Source organism: Podarcis cretensis (assembly GCF_951804945.1).
Source record: "Podarcis cretensis genome assembly, chromosome: 2".
NCBI lineage: Eukaryota > Metazoa > Chordata > Lepidosauria > Squamata > Lacertidae > Podarcis > Podarcis cretensis.
This window is the reverse complement of record NC_137171.1, coordinates 67489774-67517359: the sequence shown is the minus strand read 5'-3', so window position 1 is coordinate 67517359 and position 27586 is coordinate 67489774. Positions and strand designations below refer to the sequence as shown.

The following is a 27586-nucleotide window of genomic DNA, read 5'->3' as shown; positions in this document are numbered from 1 at the left end:
TATTAATGATGCTCCGAGTCCATTAAATTTGAAACATTATCATTACTCCTCTAAATTTTGAGATGTTATCACTACTTCAGAGCAGAGAGATATGGTCCGTATACAGTATAGTTCCCTTTTACACTATTGCCAAATGCAAAGGCAACAAGGTGTATGATCAGCAGCAACATGGAACAAGCATAACTTGTGGCTGAGATCCCACTTCTTCCCTTCTACATTCACTGAACTTGTAGATGGGATGCCCTGGTTTGCTGAAAGGGTGTTCTTCCATTAACTGTATGATGGCTCTGGAGTAAATGTGTATTCATTTGCTGATGTCATTTTGATAGATTGTTGTGGATTTAATTTGTTCTGATTACATTCTGGCTTTGATATTTGTGCTGGATTTTAATGATCACTGGCTGCATTCTGATTTATTTATTTTCCAATGGAAAGTCGGGATGTAAATGTTTTGATACATAAATAACTGTGTAACAAGGAAACTAGTAATTATTAAATGATTGGCACGTGCACACACACACACACAAGGTATTGGTTCTAAATCCAAGCCTTCAAACTTTCTACACTGCTTAAACTTAAAGAAAACAATTTCTCTGAAAGAAAGGAGTATTTAATGGACTTTGTGAAACTTTTAAAAAATGAACAGAACAGTTTGTGAGTCTGATCAACTGCAGTGTTTTTCCCCTTTTATTTTTTTTATTTAAAAAATCCAAATTTGGTTATGCTGGCAGTTATATTCACAAGTGACAATTACTTTGACATTAATTTGATAGCTCAACAGCCCAAAAGTGGTATGGAATCTACTAGTAGCTGGCAGTTTTCATTGTGCCACCCTGTCTACATGGTAACTGTCATCTTCCGTTCAGTATAGTAATGCTATCAGAAGACAGTCTTCTAAAAAAGTTATAATTTATTCCAAATGATTGAAGCCCCCATCCCCTTCTTTCAAGACATAGCACCATGAAGCAGTATTGATGACAGGTCGTTTAACACCAGTTCTCGGTGAGATTAAGTAGTTGTCAGACAGATATCATTGGAGACTTACGGATTGCTTTTGGAAATCATTCTGAATTGCTAACTAATGCAGGGACGTGTTCTTAGATGGGTGTTGATTCTTTTGTGTCCCAATTCAGATGCCTGAAACATTGAAGTTGTTTGTGCTCTCCAAAGTTAGCCACAAATGATTTGTATTGGCCACCACAATACAAATATGATTGTCCTGCATGAGCATAATTTACAAAGGCAGAAGACACCCAAAGCTCCTGGTCTTCCATCTTTTATAGAAAATGTGACCTCTTCCCTATATGTAGCTAGAGGGAATGTAATGAAAGAAGTTTGACTATGATTGACTCATTCAGCTAATATATTCATAACCAGCCTTTCATCATACAAGCCCAAGGTGGTACCTTGGTTTTTGAACAGAATGCGTTCCAGGAGTCCGTTCAACTCCCAGAATTGTTCAAAAACCAAAGCACGGCTTCCGATTGGCTGCTGGAGCATCCTGCAGCCAATTGGAAGCTGCAGAAGCTGCGCCGGATATTTGGCTTCTGAAAATCATTTGAAAACTGGAACACTCACTTCCGTGGTTCGATTGTTCGGGAGCCGAACTACAGTCCCCAAGTACAGTTGCTGTAGCTGGAGTGAAAGTGGAGGCTTAAGGTGCAGCAGAAAGTATAGCTTTGTTAACTGGGCAATAGAATGATATTTATATAGCATTCTCACTTGCTGTATAATCCTAGGAGGGTTTTGATCCTTGAAGTCCTTGGCAGTTGAAGTCCTTGCCATCAGTTGAGCTGAGGCATTGCAATGTATTGTTTCCATTCTGGACCAGGCCCTTGATGTGGCAGCCCCTTTACATCATTCCAAGCATGATGGATTAGATCAAGAAGCATCTCCCATTCTTTAAGGCCATCCCAGCAAGCTGCCCACACTGAAGGAAATGGAAAACTCCTGCTCCATTGACTCAGTTCCCTGTTGACTTTAATGAGCATGGGCACCAACTTGATATTTGTTTCAAGGGGTCCCAGCCCCCTCAGTGCTGAGGGGGCCAGTCGTGTATTGCGCACACACAACATCACATGCAACACGCATCTCAGCTTCAGCGCTCGGCTCCACCAGAGCACTTGGCCTCCTCCAGAGGACATGACTTTGTGCACATTCTGCATGTGATGTCACAAGCATGCAACACACCTGTGATATCACACACGCACAATGCGCCCTGGACCCCCTCAATCTTGGGGGCAACCTGGCCCCTGTAGAATAATAGCACTGTAGAGTTGGAATGCAAGAATCTTTCTCCCAGTGTGGGACTTTAAACCCCCTACCCACCATGCTCTACTGACTGATGAATGCAGAGGTGCCATCCTCCACTGAAAGCCCTACACAACACTTCCCTGTTTATATCAGCCCACCCTCATGCACAAGGCTCAGCGGGTTGAATCCTGGTCTCATTCGCTGGATGTCAGAGGTCAAATATCAACAGTTTGATGCAAGATTACCTGTTGGATGACCAACACTCGTCTCCCCAATTCCATAACTGTAAAAGAGTGATTACAGAGACTTATCTGACAACGGTATTGTGCAATTATTAGAGCGGGGAAAATATCGCTATGAGCTTTCAGTGACAAAACAATTACATCCAGTCACTCTCATAAATACTGAGTTGGAGACAAAGACTTATGAATGGGAAGGGATAATTGTTATTAAACAGAGAACTGGTTCCGTCATCACAATGTGTTCAGCGGCATTCCGTTTCAGATACAGGACTCCTCTTGCCATCCCTAGGTCAATAAGGGATCAGAAGCTAGTCTCATGGTCTACACCAGCCTTCCAGGCATTTTGGACACCAGCTGCCATCAGCCCCAGGCAGCATGGCCAATGGTCAGAATGATGGAAGCTGTAGCCCAATAACATGTGGAGGGTGCCCATTTGGGAAGGCTGGCCTACACCCATATATGTGATATACGTTTACAAGAAGCTGTATGACGTCTTTCACACTTGCACATTTCCAGGAGAACTTCTTGCCATTTCAGAGCCTCTCCTTTGAAAGTCCTCTTCCTCCCTGCCCACCGCTATACCCTGCCCCTCCCTTACACTTTGTGAGACAAAGGCAGCAGCTGTTTCCCAGGCCCTTGACCAGTGGTTCTGCCAGATTAACATATCCATGTATATATATATTTATGCCGGCGAGAAGGAGGGAAAGCGCGACTTTGACTTGGTGCCTAAATTTCCTGCTTCCAAAGCCCAGCTGGATAGCAGGAGTTATAACAGAAAACAGCAGCACAATTAGTTCGGAGTTCTGTAGCTGTCTGCAGCAGACTGCTTGCTCCTATCTCTCTATAGGTGGTCTCCCAGTTCATCAGTTCATAAATAAGTAATTTGAAATGTGTTCCTGGGGGAAATTTCCCTCCTTCTCTCCTGAACAGACTGTACTCATCAGTTTTCCTGTTCTCAAGGTACCCGGTGTTCTCATTTATAATGGCCAGAGGAACTGTGCTGTTCTAATTCCTGCTTCATTACATCTCCTAATGCTTGTTTTCAACAGCTTCACAACTCCACATTTTCTTTATATATTGATAAAAAAAACTCTTTGCATATATTATTTATTGGCACTTTCATGTTAGCTTTACTGCTGATTTAAATGGAATATTTTTACATACCAAGTAAGTCTGTGAAGTTAGGTTTCTGGTCTGAGGGTTAGAGATTTCAATTTCCATGACGGCACCAGTCACTTCGAGGGGAGAACAGAACAACGAGGAAGCAGAATTGTTGTTGCCGGACCATTCCCTTCCACTCTCATCTGGCGCCTTCATCTTGGGCTCTGCTGCCTTCCTGGGATGCTTGCCTGCTGGACAACACTGGCCACAACTGGTAAAGGTACGAAGAAGACAGCAACAAAGGAATATATGGCATGTAGGTAAAAATAGCACATTCCCATTCCCACCTCTGCAATAAAGACGCTGAAAACAGTGCACTGGGGCTATAGAGACTCTGGCTTTTTCATGCCTTTTCAGAAGTGGCTTCAGCAGCTGCTGAAATACCTGCCTCTGGTTATCCAGATCATCTGAGTTGTTTTATTACGCATTGTCTGTGTGGGTTTGCACAATGAAGTCCATGTCTGCTGAGCATCAGTCAAACAAAGCCCCTGGATAGCTCAATTGGTTAGAGTATGGTGCTGATAACACCAAGGTTGCAGGTTCGATCCCCGTATGGGATAGCTGCATATTCCTGCCTTGCAGGGGGTTGGACTAGATGATCCTCAGGGTCCCTTCCAACTCTATGATTCTATGAAAGGGGGAGGTCGAGCACCCTCACTGAGCCACCACTGCTGGGTAATAATCAGGTTGGGGATGGGATCCCAGTTTGGGCCTTGCAGGCACCACATCTGTGGTCTCTAGCCTCTTCCACAGAATCATGATCTGGACATGTACAGTGAGCACCCATGGAAAAGCCATGACTGTGCTTTAATTTTATGTCACCATAGGGCACAGAATTTGTCCAGCAGTGTGGCAATTTCAGTAGCTTTCAGTAGTCCAAGAGTGTTATAAGCAAGGTATCATTTCTTATGAGGTGTAAGTTGTGCTTTTGAATAACCATTTGGAGGGTCCGAAAGTGGCTGTCTAATACGAAACACAAATTCCACAGTCATCAGGAATGCATTGAAGGGCCATAGAAATTTAACCATAGTATGTGAATACTAGAGCTGCAAGCTTTCATCATATTAATCTGTTATTTCCTCCTAATGCTGAGAAGTCGTGTGTGTTTATTGAATTTTCTCTTAGATTTCCTTCAGTATGTCAAAAATTGTACCTATACTGAAGTTTGGGGCATATGTAAACATAATCAGTCAATTTATCAATCAATTTAAAGGCAGGTGATTAAGCAGCTAATAATTCCTTAATAGAATCACAGTATAATCCTTTTTGTGCCTACTGAGAAGTAAGTCTCCTTGGGTTTTATGGGATTTAATGTCAAGTAAGAGGGTATAGGATTGCAGCCTCAGAGCCCTAGAGATTTTAAGCCTACAATTCTAAACATACATGCTAGGGAATAAGTCCCATTTAACACAGTCGGACTTACTTCTGAGTAGGTCCATGCTATGATTGTGGTGTTAGTCAAATGCCTGATTCTCTTTAAAGCTTTGACTGTACCTTTAATTATAGCAACATATTTCAATGATGATGAAGATGATGAACAATAATTTCTCTGCCTCTCTTTTTGTCCATTTGAGCTTACCTTCCATTGGGCTTGGTGGATATGTCAGCAACAGTCCTAATGATGATGTCTGTATTCACCTTAAACTGCATAGTACTAAGTTAGGGATAGCCAATGTTGTGTGCACCTGACCATTGGCCATGCTGGCTGGAGCTGATGGAGATTGTAATCCAGCAGCATCTGGGGGTGCTATGTTGGTTATCTCTGCACTAAGCAGTAGTTAGTAGTTGCATAGGGAGAACCGCCTTTTAAACAAGTAAAGAGGATGAAAAATCTGTGGCATATGAAAATCTTTTCTAAGTCCCCTGAAAAACTGGGAAATAAACAGTAATAATGATGACTAGCATTGATTATTTTCACTAAACCACCACTAAAAGGCTTAATATGAATATGGGAGTACAGTGGTACCTCGGGTTAAGTACTTAATTCGTTCCGGAGGTCTGTACTTAACCTGAAACTGTTCTTAACCTGAAGCACCACTTTAGCTAATGGGGCCTCCTGCTGCCGCCACGCCACCGGAACACAATTTCTGTTCTCATCCTGAAGCAAAGTTCTTAACCCGAGGTACTATTTCTGGGTTAGCGAAGTCTGTAACCTGAAGCGTATGTAACCTGAAGTGCATGTAACCCGAGGTCCCACTGTATTTTGCCTTTCCAGACAAATGGAAAAACAAAACACAGTATTCTAACCTCGCATGAAATAAAATAAAACAACAAAATGGGGGGTGGAATGAATCAGGAAGCAGAAACTGACTCAGTGATAACCATGCCTCTTTAGCAGTACAGGGGTCTGTTGCGTTTTTCACAGAGGTAGGGGAGCAAGATGACTTGTTTTCAGGTTGCAGCAATTTTCAGTTGAGATTAATTCAATGTGCGCATGCAGGGATACTGTCAGTGAGTGAGAGCATTGCACAATTGGTTCCTAACAAATCTTTTGGACAACCTGATTCTGAACATGCTTAGAATTGGCAAAAAAAAAAAAGAGCAGCTCCCCTTTTACACACATAGGCATGTGTGCGTATACGTACACACACACACACACACACACACACACACACACGGCTCTTCTTTCTTATACCCCCAGCTCATTAGTATGCATCTGCTCCCTCATCTCAGCGCCTGCTGTTACCCCCACAGCACATTCTAGGCAAAGCAGGAGAATGGCTGATGGAAGAAGGAATGCGCAAGGGGTTACTTTGCCCCAGGACCCCTTATCTAAAGTCCTCCTCAAAAGAGGAAATGAGTTGATTTGCATTTTCCTACTGAAGCATGCAGAGTGGTGGAGGAAGGTTTCTTGTTACATTATACCATATTCCTGGGTTTGCCCCCAGGCCCTGCTCGCAGGCGCTCCACAGCTCAGAAAACACCTGTATGGCTCCCATTAAAATACACGCTTCAGACAAATCTTTTCAGAGGCTTTCAAAAGACATAGACTAATATTTTTCCTTGCTTGCATGTATTTTCTTTTTTCCTGGTGCCGAAGGCAGAAATTAACCATTTGATTCCCATGTTCTTTCTTGCCCCTCAGAAAATGTTCCTACAAAGACTTCGGCTATAGGCTGAGCCAAAGCAGATAACTTCCTTCTAAGCAAAACATTTGGGAAATGGGCTCCTAGTAAGGCTATTGTAAGGCAAGTCTACATTTTTACTATTTGCCGAAACTGTAACACACAAACACACACTCACACACAGGGAATCCTGTATTCTTCTATAATTATATTTTCTTTTCAAAAGGTTGCTGGAAACTTATCCCAGACTAACTTTGCTCCAATTTTTGAAAGGTTTTTTTTAATGCTTTAAAAAATACATTAAAACCAAGACAACTTTAAACACACACTCATACAAAGCCTGAATTTTTAAAAAGTGAAAAATGCACATTTTTGCCGGATTTTATCCTGTCAATGACAGATTTGGCAGTGTTAATTTCAATTAGTCTATTTGTACAAAATGGTGATATGCTCAATGTGTTGTTGCCTGTACCCTTTTATATATATATATATAATGAGTAAGAGTGGGAGAGATGCAGTTTGTCTGACCACACCAGGTGGCTGCACAACTCACTTTTTGCAGAAACAATAGGAAACTAATACAGAACTCCCCCGAACTCGTTGTGACCTCACCCATCTCCATCCCAGTGAGCGCAGCCCTGCGGACACCAAGAGGGCCCTGCTTTCACTCTTTCTGGCCCCGCCCCTTATGCTGCTGCTGCTGCTGCTGTAGAAGGATCCTCAGGGCTGGGTTATGCTTTGAATGAGCCAGCCATGAACATGAGCATCCTGCCCCCAGCTAGTCTCATATGGCGTTTTCTATCTTCAGCCTAGCATGTGCCCAAATAGGATCCCACCAATGCTCACGAGCTGGAGTTTCTTGTGTTAACGGAAGAAGAACTTTTTTTATTATTAAAAAATAAATAAATGAGCAGATCAACTCTTGCTCTTTCTCTCTGACATACGTGCATACATTTCTTTTTTCTTTTTTAATCCCCAGATAGAAACAATCATTCTACCTGTAAAAAGAAAAAAGAAGGAGGGGAAGGGAAGCTACTTTCCTCCTTTCTTCCCTCCTTTCTGAACATATAGCATAACTGTAAAGGCTAATTATGAAATAATGTTTAAGCCTTTGGGACTAAGACAGGAAGTTACAAGAATGCGTTAAACTCCCACTGCAGCAATAGAAGAATTTGATTAACTAAAGCAACAGAAGCATTGGTGGAAGTTTTCAATAAAGCAAAGTATTCAGAACCCTTCTCTCTCCCTCCCTCCTTCCCTCAAATAAACCCTTGTTATTGATATGCTACGCACAAGCATTTCTATTATTCAGACCAATTATGCAATAAAATTTAGAATTCAGCGTCTGCATACCTTTCTTGTCCCTGGTGCTGAAATCTACTGTGGATGCTCAGGTAGCAGCTGCATCTGGGAGTGCTTTTGTCCAGCTTAGGCATCCATTCCTGATGAGGTCAGGCCCATCCACTATGACACATGCCATAATTAGCCATCTGACAGGATTATCACAATACAAGGTATGCTGGCGCTACCTTGAAACTGTGTTGGGTCCAAATGCAATAGTAAATACAGTGGTACCTCGGGTTACATATGTTTCAGGTTACATACGCTTCAGGTTACAGACTCTAACCCAGAAATAGTACCTCGGGTTAAGAACTTTGCTTCAGGGTGAGAACAGAAATCGTGCTCCGGTGGCATGGAAGCAGTGGGAGGCCCCATTAGCTAAAGTGGTGCTTCAGGTTACGAACAGAACTCCGGAACGATGTAAGTACTTAACCCGAGGTACCACTGTAGTAAATGCATCATATTACACCTGTCCTGAAAGTTTAGATGGGCTTCTGATTTAGTAAACAGAGAACTGGTTTTGTCCCATGCCTGCTTGAATCTGCTGCACCAGTTTCTGTTCTTAATATACCGTATTTTTCACTCTATAGGGCACACCGGACCATAGGGCACACCTAGTCTTTTTGGGGAGGGAAATAAAGAAGAAAAAAAATCCCCCCCCAGTCCCAAAGAGCAAAGAAGCCAAGACAGCCAACGGGATCCATCCCGCTGGCTGTCTTGGCTTCTTCTTTAGCCACGCACAACCTCTCCAGCCAGGAGACGCTGCGCGTGGCTTTGGCAGAAGCCAAGACAGCAAGCGGGATGGATCCCGCTCACTGTCTTGGTTCATTTTTAGCCGTGGGGCTGGGTCCGAGAGCGGGGGCGAGGTTGCGCACAACTTCGCCTTCGCTCCCGGAGCTTGCTGCTATCCGCAAGCCTTCTGAGCCCGGAGAGAACTCCCGCCAGGCTTCCCGGGCTTGCGGATATCTGCCCGAAGCCCGGGGTGCGCTGTGCAGCGCTCCCTGGGCTTCAGGATGCAGGCTGCTATCTGCAAGCCTGGGGATAGCTTCCTGGGGATAGCTTCTGACCCCTCTCACTCTCCAGGCTTCAGCGAAAGCCTGCATTCACTCCATAGGACGCACACACATTTCTCCTTCATTTTTGGAGGGGGAAAAGTGCGTGCGTCCTATAGAGCGAAAAATACGGTAGTGTATTTTTGGAAAGTATTGTATTTTGTAGTGGTTGTTAGCAACCCTGTGTGACTCCTAAGCAATGCTTTTCTTCTAGAAAAAAATATGTGTTGGTCGCCATGAAGTTGTTACATTAAGTGCCATACTTCTAACCAGTGCTTTTCTTCTAGAAAAAATGTGCTGGTACTGTGTACACTTGGGTACCCCCAGAAAAAAAGCACCGCTCTCAAGCACTAGAAAGGTGAGATACAAATTCCTGTATAAATCAAAACAAACGAAAAGCCAGATTTGCCACTGAGTAGACACATAACAGGGTGCATACACCCATAGATAACCCATGCATCTATGTTATACAAATGTTTGTTGCATTCCCAGGTTACAAATGATCTGTACCAGAATGATAGTTTCATAAACTCTGTCAAATTGGGATGGAATGGAGTTTATCCCATCTTTAGTTTGTGGGTTTAGAATCATAGAATCATAGAATCATAGAGTTGGAAGAGACCACAACGGCCATCGAGTCCAACCCCCTGCCAAGCAGGAAACACCATCAGAGCACTCCTGACATATGGTTGTCAAGCCTCTGCTTAAAGACCTCCAAAGGAGGAGACTCCACCACACTCCTTGGCAGCAAATTCCACTGTCGAACAGCTCTTACTGTCAGGAAGTTCTTCCTAATGTTTAGGTGGAATCTTTTTTCTTGTAGTTTGGAACCATTGCTCCGTGTCCGCTTCTCTGGAGCAGCAGAAAACAACCTTTCTCCCTCCTCTATATGACATCCTTTTATATATTTGAACATGGCTATCATATCACCCCTTAACCTCCTCTTCTCCAGGCTAAACATGCCCAGCTCCCTTAGCCGTTCCTCATAAGGCATCATTTCCAGTTTGTCAGTGTCCTTCTTGAACTGTGGTGCCCAGAACTGGACACAGTACTCCAGGTGAGGTCTGACCAGAGCAGAATACAGTGGCACTATTACTTCCCTTGATCTAGATGCAGTACTCCTATTGATGCAGCCCAGAATTGCATTGGCTTTTTTAGCTGCCGCATCACACTGTTGGCTCATGTCAAGTTTGCGGTCAACCAAGACTCCTAGATCCTTTTCACATGTACTGCTCTCAAGCCAGGTGTCACCCATCTTGTATTTGTGCCTCTCATTTTTTTTTGCCCAAGTGCAATACTTTACATTTCTCCCTGTTAAAATTCATCTTGTTTGTTTTGGCCCAGTTCTCTAATCTGTCAAGGTCGTTTTGAAGTGTGATCCTGTCCTCTGGGGTGTTAGCCACCCCTCCCAGTTTGGTGTCATCTGCAAATTTGATCAGGACGCCCTTGAGTCCATCATCCAAGTCGTTGATAAAGATGTTGAATAAGACCGGGCCCAAGACAGAACCCTGTGGCACCCCACTAGTCACTCTTCTCCAGGATGAAGAGGAACCATTGATGAGCACCCTTTGGGTTCGGTCAGTCAGCCAGTTACAAATCCACTGAGTGGTAGCATAGTCAAGTCCACATTTTACCAGCTTCTTTACAAGAATATCATGGGGCACCTTGTCAAATGCCTTGCTGAAATCAAGGTAGGCTACATCCACTGCGTTCCCTTCATCTACCAGGCTTGTAATTCTGTCAAAAAACGAGATCAGGTTAGTCTGACATGACTTATTTTTCAGAAATCCATGCTGACTATTGGTGATCACAGCATTCCTTTCTAGGTGCTCACAGACTGTTTGCTTAATGATCTGCTCCAGAATCTTCCCTGGTATTGATGTCAGACTTACTGGGCGGTAATTATTTGGGTCCTCTCTTTTCCCCTCTTTGAAAATTGGGACATCATTTGCCCTCCTCCAGTCTGCCGGGACTTCGCCTGTTCTCCAGGAATTCTCAAAGATGACTGCCAGTGGTTCTGAGATCACATCTGCCAGTTCTTTTAATACTCTTGGATGCAGTTCATCTGGCCCTGGAGACTTGAATACATCTAAACTAGCCAAGTATTCTTGTACTATCTCCTTAGTTATTCTGGGCTGTGTTTCCTCTGCTGAATCATTTGCTCCAAATTCTTCAGGTCAGGCATTGTTTTCTTTATCGGAGAAGATTGAGGCAAAGAAGGCATTGAGGAGTTCAGCCCTTTCTGTGTCCCCTGTTTACATTTCACCATCTTCTCCTCTGAGTGACCCCACTGTTTCTTTGTTCTTCCTTTTGCTACGAACATACCCATAAAAGCCTTTTTTGTTGCTTTTAACCTCTCTAGCAAGCCTGAGTTCATTCTGTGCTTTAGCTTTTCTGACTTTGTGTCTACACGTGCTGGCTATTTGTTTGAATTCCTCTTTAGTGGTTTCCCCCCTTTTCCATTTTTTGTACACATCCTTTTTTAATCTTAACTCAGTTAAAAGTTCTTTAGATAGCCACCCTGGCTTCTTTAGGCACCTTCCATGTTTCCGTCTCATTGGTATTGCCTGAAGTTGTGCTTTTACTATCTCCCTCTTAACAAACTCCCAGCCATCATGAACTCCCTTTCCTTTTAGTATTACTGTCCATGGGATCTCACCCAGCACTTCCCTAAGTTTTATGAAGTCGGCTTTCTTAAAGTCAAGAAATTGAGTCCTAGTATGCTTGGCTGCTCCTTTCCGCTGTATAGTAAACTTCAGAAGAGCATGATCACTCGCGCCTAATGATCCTTCCACTTCTACCCCACTAACCAGGTCATCAACATTGGTTAGGACCAGATCTAAAATGGCTGTTCCTCTTGTTGCTTCTCCCACTTTCTGGACAATGAAGTTGTCTGCAAGGCCAGTGAGGAATCTGTTTGACCTTATGCTCTTGGCTGAGTTTGACATCCAGCAAATATCCGGGTAATTGAAGTCCCCCATTACTACTATCTCCCTTCCTTTTGCATGCTTGGCCATCTGTTCTAGGAAGGCATCATCTATGTCCTCCGTTTGGCTTGGGGATCTATAGTAAACTCCCACAATGAGGTCCCTGTTATTCTTCTCTCCCATAATTTTGACCCAAATGCTCTCACTTTGGCTTTGAGGTTCTAAATCTTGGATCTCTTCACAGGTATACACATCCCTGACATATAATGCCACTCCTCCTCCTTTCTTGTCTGGTCTGTTTCTCTGAAATAGATTGTATCCCTCCATTATTACATTCCAATCATGGGACTTATCCCACCAGGTTTCAGTGATGCCTATTATGTCATATTTAGTTTGCTGTACCAAGAGCTCAAGCTCATCTTGTTTATTTCCCATGCTTTGCGCATTAGTGTACAGACATTGAAGTCCATTAATCATTCCCCCATGTCTCTTATTTAAGGATTTTTTCCTCCCACCACTAGGTCTGCGTGCTGTTTGCTCCATTTGGTCTATGACATTTGGATGATCATCTTCATCAATTGATAGACTCCTACCTTCAGGAGCACTGTCTCCCTCCCCCACATTAGTCAGTTTAAAGCCCTCCTGATGAGGTTTCTGAGATTTTTGGCAAAAACATTCCTCCCAACCGTTGTGAGGTGCAGCCCATCGCTTGCCAGAAGTCCATCTTCAAGAAACTGCAGTCCGTGATCTAAGAATCCAAACCGTTCCTGTTTACACCATTTGCGAAGCCAGCTGTTCACTTCCACTATTTTTCAGAGCTTGCAGGGCAGCAGCTGAAGAAGGAGCAAAAAAGGTTTTCTTGTGTGTGTGTGTTTCTTGTGGCTGATTAGCTGCTCTCCCTGTGCAAAGGTCAGAGGGGGCAGGGTTTCTGTTGAGGCAGGTGATTAGCTGTGGGAGGAGCTTATCAGAGCTTGCAGGGCAGCCAAACTTGTGTAATTGACCGACAGGCATTACAACTGAGATGAACCATGACAAATGTAATCGACGTAAAACAGCACATGATCAGGATTTGCCAAACCATGGCAGGCAGTTATTAGACCTGCCTCAGCCTGCTAGCTGCCTTCTCCTTCCAAAAGTGAGAAAGAACGGTAGCAGTTACACCTGCCTCGTTTCAAGCCAATCTTTATGGAAAGCAGGAATGGTTGGGCTGAAGCTGCAATGGCTGCTGTGACCCCACAAACTGTGGACTCTGGGAACAGTGGACTTCACACAAAATGTAAGTGCTCTTGAGTCTCTATACAATAGAGACTCATTATAAAAGTAAGCTCTGACCCACAAAGTCCAGTTCTCAAATACTCACAGGCAAACCCTCAAACCAGATGAGTTTGGTGTCAAAGCATCTACCAAATTTAGTGAGTGTACTTACTCCAACCCTCATTTTGTAGTGTCTATATTCTCCAGATATTATGTGGCAGGCACAGAGGGGGTGCCAGGGTTGAGGAGGGCCAGGGCAAGGTCCAAGGTGGCCACTGTGCCACCCTGGAGTCTTCTTGTCTTTCTTTCTTCCTAACTTTTGTACTAGTGTGCTGGGTATGCTGCAAACCAAAGGAGGGCCAAGAGGCATTCTGGGAAAATGAGGATGGTTGGAAGCTACAGCAATTGTTTCCATTTGTATTACACTGTTATAGGTAAAGAGAGAACAGTTTTAAAAGGAAGGATGTCTGCAAGGAGTGTCAGCCCCTGTCAACCTGGTATTTGCCTAAGCATACCAGGTGCTGTTGCCAGGCCAGGCCAGGCCAGGCCAGCCACACGATAAAATGGCAAGCCTGTGGTAGGAGCATGGAGGGAACATTAGTTGTACTGAAATCCAATACAAAAGTAAACCAGCATCCATGGCCCCTCTTCTCTAAGAGAAAGCAGAGCCAATGGTTGTGTCAGAAACTAGCCTGTCTAAGCTAGTGTTTGACATCTTCAAAGATAATATCTCAGTGGTGGAATCTCTACAATCTTTGAAGATTTCAAATGTTATACATGTTAAAGAAAGCACAGATTGACCGGAGGCACACAACAAGACTGACTCAGCTCCTGCAGACTCTGCTCTGTCATGTGTATAACACTGGTATGCGAGATCAATTCATCTGGGATGCTAAGGCAACTTTAGCATGGAAATGGGGTTATCCCCTCCTTTGCATAAAAATCTTCAGCAGGGTAATACACAAGCTACAGTTCAGTTCAGGAGAATTTAATGCAACATGAACTGATGTTAAATAAAGTGGAAAAATAGAGGTTTGCTAAAGTATTTATTTAAATGAAGCACACCCGCTCCATGGCATTACTGCATAAATGTGCAAGCAAACATCAGCAAGGCGGGGGTTTTTTCAATTAAAAAATGAAATTTTTTACATCTTGGAAAAAGAAATGCCAGCATGGCGATCCAAAATAGGTTAATTGTACTAGGTTAATTTACTCGTGGTGTACTGAGTATGTGAACCTTTAACTTACACTGGCAGAATGGAAGTGTTATTCTATATATTCTGCTCTATCTAAGCTATCCTATTTATTCCACTTTATGTAAAGGAGATTTATTAGATTAGGATTAGATTTCTTAAAAAAATAAAATAAGAATTTTTCTTTTGTACATCAGTTGTATGGAACAAAGGTAACAACTGGGCTTGCTGGTCAGAAGGCAGTTCGAATCCCTGCGACGGGGTGAGCTCCCATTGCTCTGCCCCAGCTCCTGCCCAACATAGCAATTCTAAAGCATGCCAGTGCAAGTAGATAAATAGGTACCACTGTGGCGGGAAGGTAAACAGCATTTCCGTGTGCTCTGGTTTTCGTCACAGTGTTCCTTTGTGCCAGAAGTGGTTTAGTCATGCTGGCCACATGACCCAGAATTCTGCCTGCAGACAAACACTGGCTCCCTCAGCCTGAAGCGAGATGAGAGCCACAACCCCATAATCACCTTTGACTGAACTTAACCATCCAGGAAGAAAACAGTTCCATAAGAACGTAAGAGCCCTTTTGTATCAGGTCCATGACCCATCTAGTCCAGCATCCTCTTCTCACAGTGGCTGACCTATGGAAAACCTGCAAACAGGATTCAAGCACAAGAGAACTCTCCCCTCTAGTGGTTTCCAGCAACTGATATGCAGAAGCATGGCTGCCTCCAGCTACAGAGGTAGGGCCTAGTACTGTGTAGGTTTCTGGTCATTGCATGCAATTGTTCCTTTTGCACATTCTTCACTCTGTGTGTAGTTAAACTACGGAACCTGCTCTCACGAGAGGTAGTGGCGGCCACCAAGTTAGATAGCTTCAAAAGTAGTTTTGATAAGTTAACAGATGATAAGGCTATCAATGGTGACTGGCCACGAGGGCTACATTCTGCCTTCACGGTCAGAGACAGAACGCCTCTGAGCATCAGTTGATGGGGATCACAGATGGGCAAGGTGAAGTTGTGCTCAGGAACTGCTTGTGGGCTTCCCAAAATGCATCTGATTGGCCACAGTAAGAAGAGATGCTGGACTAGTCATTGGCATGATCCAGCAGGACTCTTCTTTTGCCTTTGGCCATGGTTGCTGGTACTGATGGAGTTGTCATCTAACAACATATAGAGGGCACCACGTTGGCTACTGCACCCAGAACAGTTGACCAGCCAAGCAACTTCCTTTGGTTTTTTGTAGTTCTCCCCTGAATGACTAACATATAGGTTTCTTTCTCCTTTCTTTCTCCTTTTCTAATAAATACTTGTCCCTTTCCCAACAACTTCCACAAGATTTGACATATTTTGATTATTAGTACCCCAGGCTCCAAAGCAGGAGTTGTAATACCAGTTTCCACGGATGCTAACATCTGTGTGCAGTGTATAAATTTTAAACATTCCAGCCTTGCAGCCGTTACTAGTGGGGGTGTTTGATTGTATAAATACTCTAAGGGCTGCTTCTGCATGCAACAGCCAGGAACTTATATCTTGGAAACAGTCAGAAAGTCAGTTCTCAAAACCTGATCTGTTCTGGTTGGTTCTCCTTACAAAGAATATCAAAAAGTTGGGAAAGGTAAAGAAAGGGACAAGGAAGGCTGCAATCTTATACTCGCTTACGTGGGCCTAGACCCCAGATAAGTTTACTTCTGAGTAGACATGCATAGATATTGCACTACAAAATGATAAAGTGGTAACAACAGGGGTGAGGAGTCTGTAGTCATCCAGAGTGTAGTTGGACTCTGCCTCCCGTCAGCTCCAGCCATCATGGCCAACCGTTGGAGAAGCTGGGAGATACCACTCAGCAACATCTGGAGGGCCAAAGGTTATCCTCCCTGGATTAGAGCATCAGCCCTACAAGAAAAGGCTACGAGACTGATATTTCTATTTACAGAAAATATGACTAGGAAAAGGCATGAACCCTGATTATACCATTATGATCGATGCAAAGAGAGTGACTATGTTAGAGTGACAATGCAAACAGATTCCAGAAAAAGTCACAAGACGTTCAAAGGCTGCATACACACCATACATTAAAAGCACATGGCTTCCCCCCAAGAATCCTGGGAACCTCCCTCACAGAGTATACCTCCCTCACAGAGCTATGATTCCCAGCACCCTTTAAAACTACAGTTTCCAGGTTTTTGTGGGGAGGAAATGTACTTTAAACGCACAGTATGTGTGCAGCCGAAGCACATCTGGGTCCTTCCAGCATCACACAAAATATGTTATCTTACAACGTGAGCAATGATGTTTATCAGGCACTGGGTGCCTGACTTTGGAAGCCAGAGGAGAAAATAACAGAGCTTAATGAGTACTTTAGACAGGATTTGAGGCTTTTTAGAAGGGTTGTTCTTTCTCCCTTGCCGGATTTACAGACTGATAGAGTGAGGTCTGCCTCCTCTATACAGAGAGGAAAGGAATGGCCCTGCTCCAGCGCCTGACATTCCTGTCCCTTCCTCTGCACCATCTCCACCCACACTCTGGGAACTGACTGCCGGGACTATCAAACTTTGGAGACGCACCAGCTTATACCACAAGCATAAAGAGGGAGAGAAAAATACTTCTTTTTATTTGCCGGTATTTCCAGCTTACTTTAAATCTGCCGTCAGATTGCATCAACCAGAACCCTTTTATGGGAGCTTTCCCATCCATTTTTTACTTCGTCCCCTTCAAACGAACTTTCTTCCTCCCTGTTATAAAATTAATTTTATCCTCTTTGTTCATTTCCCTAATCTGCAAATTACATCCTCCTGTAGCCTGATGACTTATACTATTGGAAAAACAGACCTCCTATATATCCCCCACAAAACTCTGCTTCCAGTTTGAATATTCTTTGTATTATCTTGATGACCTTAATCTCTTCTCTTTTTTCCTCCCCTGCTGCCCTTTCAAGGAAGAAGTCAGCACACTAGCAACACTCGGGCATCTTGGTCACAGAAGAAAAGACAGAGGGAGGAAAGGAAAATAGAGAGTTTTGGTTGCTGCTGTCTGTGCAGCCTTTGAGCTTGCTTGCTCCTTTTCTTTGCAATTGCTTTCCTCTCCATTGAACCCCCACCCTCCAAAAAAAGTGAGATGAAACAAAACCATGATAGGGTGGCCGATTACAAATCAAATGAACTACCCTCCTCTACGTAATCTCTCCTTTCCTATTAGAAAGGGCCATGGATACGATCAGTCCAGTAGCCAGAGACTGATGATTCAGGAACTAGTGGCTAATATAGCAGGAGGATGCTAAACTTGCTCTGTGATATCTTTGGAAGAGGGGGATGTTTCCACTGACCAGTCAGCCTTTCTCAACCTTGGGTCCCCAGATATTTAGAGACTACAATTCCCATCATCCCTGACCACTGGTCCTGTGAGCTAGGGATCATGGGAGTTGTAGGCCAAAAACATCTGGGGACCCAAGGTTGAGAATCACTGAATAGTCAACGTTTCCAAACTGAGATTATTATCATGAAACTGCCTATGCCATCTATTCCATGGAAATAACCACTGGATCAAAACATTTCCTTGCATTACCCTCCATTTGTTTACCGATAGGGGAAAGAAGGCACATTTTTCATCCTTTCAATGAACATTTGAAGATGGGGTTGCAGCCCCCAGCAGTGGTTGTGCAAACATTCTACACAAATAAACACGAGATCAGGGAGTGCAAGGAAAGCTGTGAGGGGAAACACACACAACCCCAAAGCCTGGCTTAAAAAAAAAAAAGTTTGGTTCTGGGGACGTGCAATGACATGAAAACAATGCAAACATTATACTTCTTGTGGAGATCAAATGCAGAGATTCACAAATCTGGAAGGCAGCACATTAGATTAGAAGAATGGCAACAGAGCCACATAACCCATTTGCAGACCTTAAAAGGCATCAAATGGCTTGCAAAACAATAAAGAGTTGTCTCATTGACCAAAAAGGCATTTGGTATTCAGAACAGATTTCCTTTTACAAAAGATATTGAATATATATATAATATCAGGAAGAACATGCTGACAGGAAGAGCTGTTTGACAGCGGAACAGACTCCCACAAGAGGTGATAGACTCTCCTTCCTTGGAAGTTTTTTAGCAGAGGTTGGATGGCCATCTGTCATGGATGAGCTAGTTGAGATTCCTGCATTCCATTGGGTTGAACTAGAAGACCCTCAAGGTACCTTCCAGCTTTGCAATTCTAGGATTCTACAACCCTTTACATCCTTTTCAAGTAAAACAAGAGCAACCCCCCTATTGATGAGGGTCAGGGGTAATACTTTTGCATTAGTGAGTGGCATGGTGGAGCTACATCACTCACCTGACCTTCCTCCAGCTGTCTCGGCTATATACTAGGATGGAGAGAGGGAGGGGCAAGGTGGCAGCAAGCCAATCCGGTGCTCCTGCCAGCACGATAGCACTGTGCCAACCTTGCTGCTGCCTTGCCCCTCCCATCCTGGTACGGAGCAGCAACTTAGCTGAAGGGAAGTCAGGTGAGCAAAGTGGCCCCACCATGCCATCTGCTATTTTGCTTATGACACTCCTGGTAGATGTTTGGTAAAGAAACCCAAAACATGTCAAAAACTAAGAGCTTAGAAGTCAGTGTAAGATGACAAAGGAAGTCAGACTTGGCTTACGCTTATATGTGTGAATGAAAACCAGCAGATAACATGCATCTGGCTGAAAAGTGAATGCATATTAAGTGCTTTGAACTCTTGAGAGTGTTATCCAAACATTTACTACTATTACTTCTGTGTGTGTGTGTGTGTGTGTGTGTGTGTGTGTATCATAAGAAACCTGTCCAGTTTTGCAATTCATCAAAGAAGTACTTTCACGCAGGGAAACTTGCAGAAATCAATAAACATGAAGACAGAGTTGATCGCTTTATTCCACAACATGTGTGAGAATTCCAGCAAGAGAAGGAACAAGGAAGGCCACATTTCTCCTATCTCAGTTTTGTCAAGTTTGCAGCGGGGAGTTTTGTGTTTTGGTTTTTGCCATAAGTCTTTTGTGCTCTTAGTTTCTATGACGCGCCAGAGTTCACCTCAGCATCCATCTCCCTACCTGAAACCATCGCTTCTATAAAACCAATGGTGACACCAGGGGAAAATGATTCGGGGGAAGAGAAGAGAGCAAAGAAGAGGCAGAGTGTATTTCTAGGTGGTCGAGTTGTGCCCCACATGTTGAGTTCTGAAAGAAAAATAACCAGGTGGGGGGATCAGGTGGGGCTGCCGCTGCCCCTCTCTGGTGCCGCCCCTGCATAAAACACACACACACAAGAGAGCACTCTTGGCTATACCTAGTGGGGTTTTTTTGGGGGGGAGCAGTGGTACACATACCCCTAAGCATTTGTGATTCTAAGTTTGGGCTCATTGAGGGACAATATTTCAATATGAGTAGGAAAATGAGAGTACCTCTAAACATTTTTTTGGGGGGGAGAGAACTGGCTATACCATTCAAGAGCCAGGAAACATACAAAACATACATACAAACATTCAAAGCAAAGTGTACTCAGTTCCCAATCACTGAGGGACTCGCTGCCCCGAAAGGTCCACCAAACAATGAACTTGAATATTTGGGCTGGGCATCAACAGAGCTGGTTAAGCAAGCAGAGGATAATTTTAATATAATTGGTTATTACGAGAACAAGCTGGCCACCTTTACACCTCATTGGTTAGAATTGTGTGTGTGTGTGTGTGTGTGTGTGTAGAGAGAGAGAGAGAGAGATGGGCATAAATCACTCCAACTGAGATCAGGGGCACTTTCAAGATGTTTAATTCTGATAGAGATCGCTCTCTGTTATTAGGGTCAGCTTTAAGTATTTTGATACCCCAAGTCTTGAGGAGCAGGACAGAAATTCAACTAAATAATAACAACCCCAATAACTTAGTGTTAGTATTTAAGCTGATCTAACTTAAATTCTTTCTTCTTTGGCAGTGGCCTTGGCGTACAGAGCTTTTACCACACAAGGCAATCTCGAAACTAACTTTTGTTAGAAAGCAGCGCCATCTAGCAAGAAAAGCCAGGAATGCTTGCTCAGTCGGCAACTATAAATTAAACCCCTGAATTTGAGAATGTTTTCCAGGAACAGTCTGAAAAGCAGACTTTTTACGGGACAATATACGTGAGCATCTTGTTCTCCCTTTATCTCCTAATGGTTACATTCTGGATTTAGAAACTGCACAAATAATTGCGGAGGCTTTGCAGAGGGAAACTTTCGTTTTCTGGCCAGCTTTTGTCTTGATGGTTCAGGCTTTTTAATCTGCCAGTCCTGTTTTTACCATTGTTTTATAATGGATTGTGATATTTTAATTGTTGTGAACCACTGTGGGTAATATGACCACATTAGAACAGCAAAATAAATAAATAAAAATCTGGAGAAATAAAAAATCCTGTGAATCTGCTTTCCCTCCTTTGACTACAAACACAGTAGGTCACATTCGCACAGTATAACTAGTTATAGTAGCATCTTCTACTGATGAGGTATTGCTAGCCCTGCAACTCCAGTCAAACGTATTTCTTTTATGACTTAATAGTCGGCTGAAACTGATTTGTCAATATGTTTAATCTGTTTGTTAACTGCAGGTTATAACTGTGGATTTTTAATCAGAGCTGCCACTTGTATAAAGGAATTGATTGCTTATAACAATGGCGCCATGCCGATGCATGCCTGGAGTTCAATATTACATTTACAGTGCAACACCCTGTACGTTAACTCAGAAGTAATACCCACTATGTTCAATGGGGCTTACTCTCAGGTATACACTTGCCTACAAGAAAGCCTCCCTGAAATGAAAGGGACTTACCTCTGAATGGTCATGCAGAGGGCTGCAATGTAGGATATTTCCCCACCATGAGCTAATAATTTATCTGTGCCACTTAGCCTATTGATTGATTTCTCTCCACTAATTACCCTCAAAATATCATCCTGTCTTTGATAATGCAAATATTGAAAAGAAAAGAAGAAGACAAGGAAGTGAATACGAAGATGGTGAATGGTGTTAACCTGGCTTGATCCATATTACACTGGAATTAGCTCAGTCATATTCACTCCAAAACAAACTCAAACAAGGGCTTAACACTGTTTTATGGGCACTGGTCAATCAGGTCCATAATAGAGACTTGTTCTAGTCCATAATTAATTCACTTGAAAATTTCACATGCTTATTGCAGGCAATTTGCTTACAGGACAAAAAAAAAGGCAACATTCATTGGATCAATAATTCATCGTGAATTATCCTTGTAGCTGTGCAAAGCCTAAAACGCCTTACTGTACAGCCTTGCTGAGCTTCTGCATTGAGCCATGAACATCCTTGCTTGCTCGTATTTGTATTTTCAGCTTGCCATGTCATAAATATTTGCACACTTCCCCAATTTTCACAGCAATTAATAGTTGCATTTAATGAAACAGTTCTCTAAATAAAATCATTTTGTTTATGGATTTTACTCCTGGGAAGTCTTGCAAACCAGACTTGCCCTATCTCAAACTGTAAAGCCTACAGCAGTTCCTATCTAATTATTAGAGAATCTTAAGGCAGACATATATTTGCAAGCTAAGCTGCCTGATTCTCTGTACCACAATATATCTGTTTCCTTTAATAGTCACACTGCTCCTAAAGACCCATGTTCACAGGGTTTAGTAGTGATCATAGTTGAATGCAATCACGTGCACCCTGTAATGTTGTTTTTTCAGTCCCACTGAATTTAAGGAGCCCACTATTTCCTCTAGTGAAAGCCTTAAATGTTTAAGGCAAATCTGATGCATTTGAATTAGATATTTTCAGACTCCGGTTGAATAGATATAATCATGCCAGTAGCATGACAGTGTAACTATAGTGGTATCATACTTTGGCAGGTTGAAAATGCCCATCCTGTTAAGGCTGCCTGACACAGAGATTAATCTCCATTGGATAAACCAGGGATAGAGAATCTGTGATCTCCAATGTTGTAGGACTCCAGCTCCCTTCATCCCCAGTCTGCATTGGTCAATGGTCTTGGATAGTCTTAACAACGTCTGGAAAGGTTCCCCTTCCCTTGTATAAACAAATCATGTAGCTGGGAGTAAATAAATAGTAGTCGGATTACCCCTTTTAAACACCAGATTACACAACAAGTCATAAGAGATACGCAGAAAATGTGCCAATTATTGTAAGGCAACTATGCGGAACAGGAAGCCTCAGTCAGGAAGTCTCAGGGAGAAACTACCTATGACAACAAAGACTTTAAGGCCATGCATTAAACATTGTATTAGTCTTTCAGGGTCTCTAAAGACCCTCTGTTGAATGGCTAGGCTGTGTTGCATAGACCAGGTGTGTTCTTTCCTATTGTGTGCCATCTGCTGAGAAAGCAAATGTCCATCCTTTGTTCTCTCTTCAGCTGTGACACAGTGCAGAGATCTGGCCCACATACAATCATCTAAACAAGGCCCCACACATACAAAAACCTCCATGCCGTGCAACAGCTATCAGCTCTGGCAACTACTCATGGCCAAAGAAGCCCTCTCTTTGTTACCAGCTGCGGCTCATGCATCCTCCCCTCATGAGCCAACATTTTCTCCTTGAACAGGCAGATAGGTGGAGAAAATTGATACTGCTGGGCTGTTTTACTTCCCTTTTATTCTCTTGCTCAGTTTGTAGCACCCTGCTTGTGGTTAACGCTTAGCTGGAATGAAATATTCAACGCAGCAATAGAGAAATTAAAATAGTAATTTATTTGTCAGACAAATAAATATGAGGCACAGTGGTATATGGTTACCAAGCTCTGGCCTGGCCTCTTGCCATTCTGGCCAGCACTTATATTTCCTTAATCCAGCCCCCTTGCTCCTCCTGTGGCTGCCTCTGTCCAATCAGCCTGGTTGAAATTCCTATTGGCTGTTTGCTAGAGCCAATCACAAAAGATACACCCATTTCCTTCTTGCCCTTTTATGGAAATCAAAAAGCTATATATTCTTCTATCTATAAATGACAAATAAGTAGTAATATATCTTACATGTGTCTCAACAAGGAATCTTAATTACCAGCTCACCTCTTGCCCTCCTTGCCCTATTGCCTTCCAAAACAGATAATTAATCTTGAATTTTTATCTTATGCATATGTCAAAGATTGAGTTCACATCAACATTGAGATCTCCTTCATTTGAAGGTTTCTAAACAAAAGGCCTGACAACCATATATCAGGAGCACTCGATTGGCGTCTTCTGTCTGGCAAGGGGCTTGGCTGGTGCCTGACTTAATTTCAGGATAGTTACAACTCTTACAACTATATGAAATAAGAATCTAGCATTTCTTAAATCCTTTGCATAATTATATTTAAACTAATATATTTAATACATAAATAACCTTTTAAAAGGAAAAGAAATCTTAAAAGGATCTTAGTTTAAGAAACAAACAGCTTTAGAAAAGATTTCCCAGAAAATGTTCTTTTTCTGCCAGCTAGATGCTTTTTCACTGCTCTTGACCTTTTTTAACCTTAGGAAGAAGATATGGCTCATTTTACTATTTATCCACTCTTAATTTGTAGGGTCAGTGTAACCTTGGCTGTCAGCCTGTAATTCCCTTTTTACGACTTTGAGAATTGTTTTCTGCTATAAATCAGGGGGGCCCCTTGTCTAGGAGTAAAAATATCTTGCCAAGGTTTTTAGGCAACTGGTCTTCTAAGACTGGTCTTTTAAGATACAGGCCCTGATTAAACATATAAGCTTTAATAAAAATGCAGGCTTATGATTAGATGCCTCAAGTTGCTTTTCCCTCCCTTTAGAAACAGAATCAGAAAGGACCCTCTGACTAATAAACAAACAAACAAACAAAAATAAATAAATAAATAAATAAATAACTTTTATTTACACTCCACCCTCCCCGGCTAAGACCGGGCTCAGGACAGCTAACACCAAATATACAATACATTAAAAACACAAAATCAAACGATCAAACGAGTTTAAAATACAATTTGAATCACATTTAAAATCAGAATAAAATTAAGTGGTAACCCACGAATCATGACCGCAGGGGTAAGGAATTAAAAGTTCATGAGGCCTGTCCACTTGCTGGTCCCATAGGAGCGGATAGAGAGAGCCCAGGAGGCCACTTACATACAGAATCCCATAGCAAGAAGAGGGTCAGACTGGGCCCAGACCAAAGGCCTGGTGGAACAGCTTCGTCTTGCAGGCCCTGCAGAAAGATGTCAAATCCCGCAGGGCCCTGGTCTCTTGTGACAGAGCATTCCACCAGACCAGGTGCCTCACAGACCCAGCATACTGGGTGTTTGCCAGGACCCACATGAGTCTTAAGGGCTCACCTGAACTGGCACCTAGTCTTCGCCCACCATCACTCACTACCACTTGGGACCCTCACATGGACCCTCACATCAGCGCTGCCTTCTCCCATGCACTTGTGACTGAGTACAGGCTAGTGATGGGAAAGTGTCATTTCCAGTTTCTGTCAGTTTCTCATTTCTTAAATTCAGTTCTCCACATTTCCACATCAGATTGTTATTTAAAATCTGACTACTCGGCTGGGGAACTGCATTGCAAGATTCAGATAAGTGTTAAGAATAGCTGTCTTTTTGTTTGCATCTTGTTTTGGAAAAAGCGAATTGGGTAACTTCCTCTTTAACTGTGGACTGAATCAAATTTCTCCCCTATCTCTAGTGCAGGTTCACCTAAGGAGCAACACTAATAAACAAATTAACACTTCCTGTGCTGTTGGAGATAAAATATGACACCTATCATATGACCTTCAGAGGTAAAATGGTGGCTCAACTCTTGCCCCACCAAGACACCACCACTCTTGGCCCACTCTTGACACCACCACTTGCAAGTAAGCAGACAATGGAGCATGAGGAGGTGAATGACTGCAGCAATGTCATTACCAGGCAGCCCAAGTGTTGGTGGGCAGGGGGATTGGTCAGTGCTGAGGGCACCCCACCAAGAACTTCATTTCCAGATGTTTTCCTTCAAATTCTTGAGCCAGGTTTAGTGCCTGACACCAGTGCATGACACCAGCAAAGACAGTGGATTGAGTGAATACTCAGAGCAAATCCTTTAGCTGTGACCCCAATGGACTCCATTCTACAAAGTTCATGTCATAGCAGAGTTTGTTAGACTTTCAGATTCCACAAGACTTTTTGTTCCTCTCAATGAGAACCGTGTGGGCTTACATCAGTTGGGAATTAACAGAGCTCGGGTTTCCATTATCATCAACCCAGAGCCAACATATGTGCCTTAACCTGTTCAGTGTGGCTAGAAACAAAGAAACAGAGTCTGCTAAATGAGATCACTCAAAATGTCACCATTTGTCATATTTGTTATCTGCTCATGCAATAGGAAATAGTACCCTTCAAAGTAGTTTGCTATGTTTAACAGAGGAATCAAAATTAAGAAGTGTAATTTTTTATTATCACCCATCAAAGCTTTATCATACTTTAAAAACACCTGCTTTCTCCTTCCTGATCCCAGGAATGCAACTTCTTGTGCTATTAAAAGCATGTATGTATAGCCACATGTTGTGGTTGGTCAAAATTCAACCTGCAAAGAATTCACACAAATTCCATCAACAGCTTCCACTAGAATAGGGATTCTTATGAGGGGAAACCCTCTCAGTCCATATAGACAGTCTTCTAGGGGCCACGTGCCTGTGGTGGGTGAGGCCAGAGGCAAAGGTGGGCAGAGCAAGCCGCTTCAGTTCCTTTATTTCCTTCTTGGTTTTAAGCTCTCTACACATTACTCACACATGCAAGGAAGGCATGCTGAAATGGACCCTTGAGTGAACATTTAGCTTCACCCTCCAAAATCATGCTAAATCTTCTCTCCTCACCCTTGCCACTGTTGTATTGAGAATAATGCCTGCATCAGGAAGCCTTCTTGAAGTGTGGAGGCTTCTCTTGCCTCCCTGAATTCTCTAAATCTTGCGGGAAGCTCTACTCAGAGAGAGAAGGCTCCACACCACGGACATTATTCTGCAGCAAGAGTCTTGGCAGGAGAAGCAGGCGTCTTAGAAGCAGAGCTAAAGGAATGGCCCCAAGGTCTCTGTCAGGGTACTTTTTCTCTACATGCAGCTGGCATGCAAAGAGGAATTGGCTCCTCTAACGAACTCACACATCCCAGCCGCTGCAAAAGCACAATGACCTGTCTTAGATCACATTATTCCTGGCTGAGTAGTGGAACCCTTACATATAAGATAAGGCTGAGAAAGTTGAAAGCTTGTGTACATTCTCACCCACCTAAAGTGTTTTTACAAAACATGTCATCAATGATTTCTCAATCATTTTCTCAGCAACAACACTGCAAACTACAAGAGAAAACAGAACAAAAGAGTCCCTATAAATGAGAGGTGTTAAACTGAAAACACTGGCTTACAACATTATCCTAAGCTTTGCTGTGCTAGGAAATAAATCCAGCGTGGAACATCTTGTGATGCTCTAGGTTACTATTGCAGCTGACGATTCATTGGTATATTGTGCATTACTAGGGAGAGCAGGGACTGAGTCACAGAAGATTTCCCCATATCCTATGAGCGATCATACATGGTATTTTGCATGAGTGGAAAATCTCTCTCCTAAGTGTACAAAGACTATACAAAGTGTATAAGATTCTATGTACTGCAGTCATCTCAGTCAACTCATCAGATGTCCAAATTCGGAATCACCTATGAGGAGTAGACCCTACACACAGATCCTTGAAGGCCAGGTTTCAGGTGTTGATGGCTGTGGTAGTGAACCATATTAGTCCACAAGCTTGCTCTGAACTGGGAATTGCTACCGAAGGCAGAAAACTGCAACGCTTCCTTCCCCAAGTCTGAAGTGCATGCATGGAGACACTATGGGTGTGCCCTGGGATCATAACTGCCATCTGGACTCAGAAGAGGATTTCTCTGTATGTGTTGGAAAGTGTCTAACACATTATAGGAGCAGCGCAAGGCACAGAAGAGCGATATAGATAAACGCTTCTGTATACACATTGTATGTCTCAATACACTATCGAAGACTGAGCCAAGCGAAGAGAAAAAATATTATACCTATACGAGAGTATCAGGTATATAACTCCACTTCCTTTGTACAAATTCATCACAGAAATCATTGGAAAGCAACTTCACCGACTCACCAAGGT

The 27586-nt window shown here is 43.0% G+C and overlaps 1 protein-coding gene across 2 annotated transcripts in view; it reads right to left on the bottom strand.

Moving 5' to 3' along the window:
• LOC307211598 (uncharacterized protein) overlaps positions 1-27586 on the bottom strand; it is a 158964-nt gene that overhangs the window by 79441 nt on the left and 51937 nt on the right. The window contains exons 1-2 of one of the 2 annotated variants that reach the window (XR_013836523.1): positions 8075-8138; positions 3660-3867 (exon numbers count right to left, since the gene is read on the bottom strand). Coding sequence is in view for 1 of the 2 variants with exons in the window: in XM_079968348.1 (XP_079824474.1) it covers positions 3660-3867 (208 nt within the window). In the remaining variant the exon portion in view is untranslated. Of the gene's footprint in view, positions 1-3659; positions 3868-8074; positions 8139-27586 lie in introns of those variants that run through there. The other variant, XM_079968348.1, reaches the window with a different exon arrangement.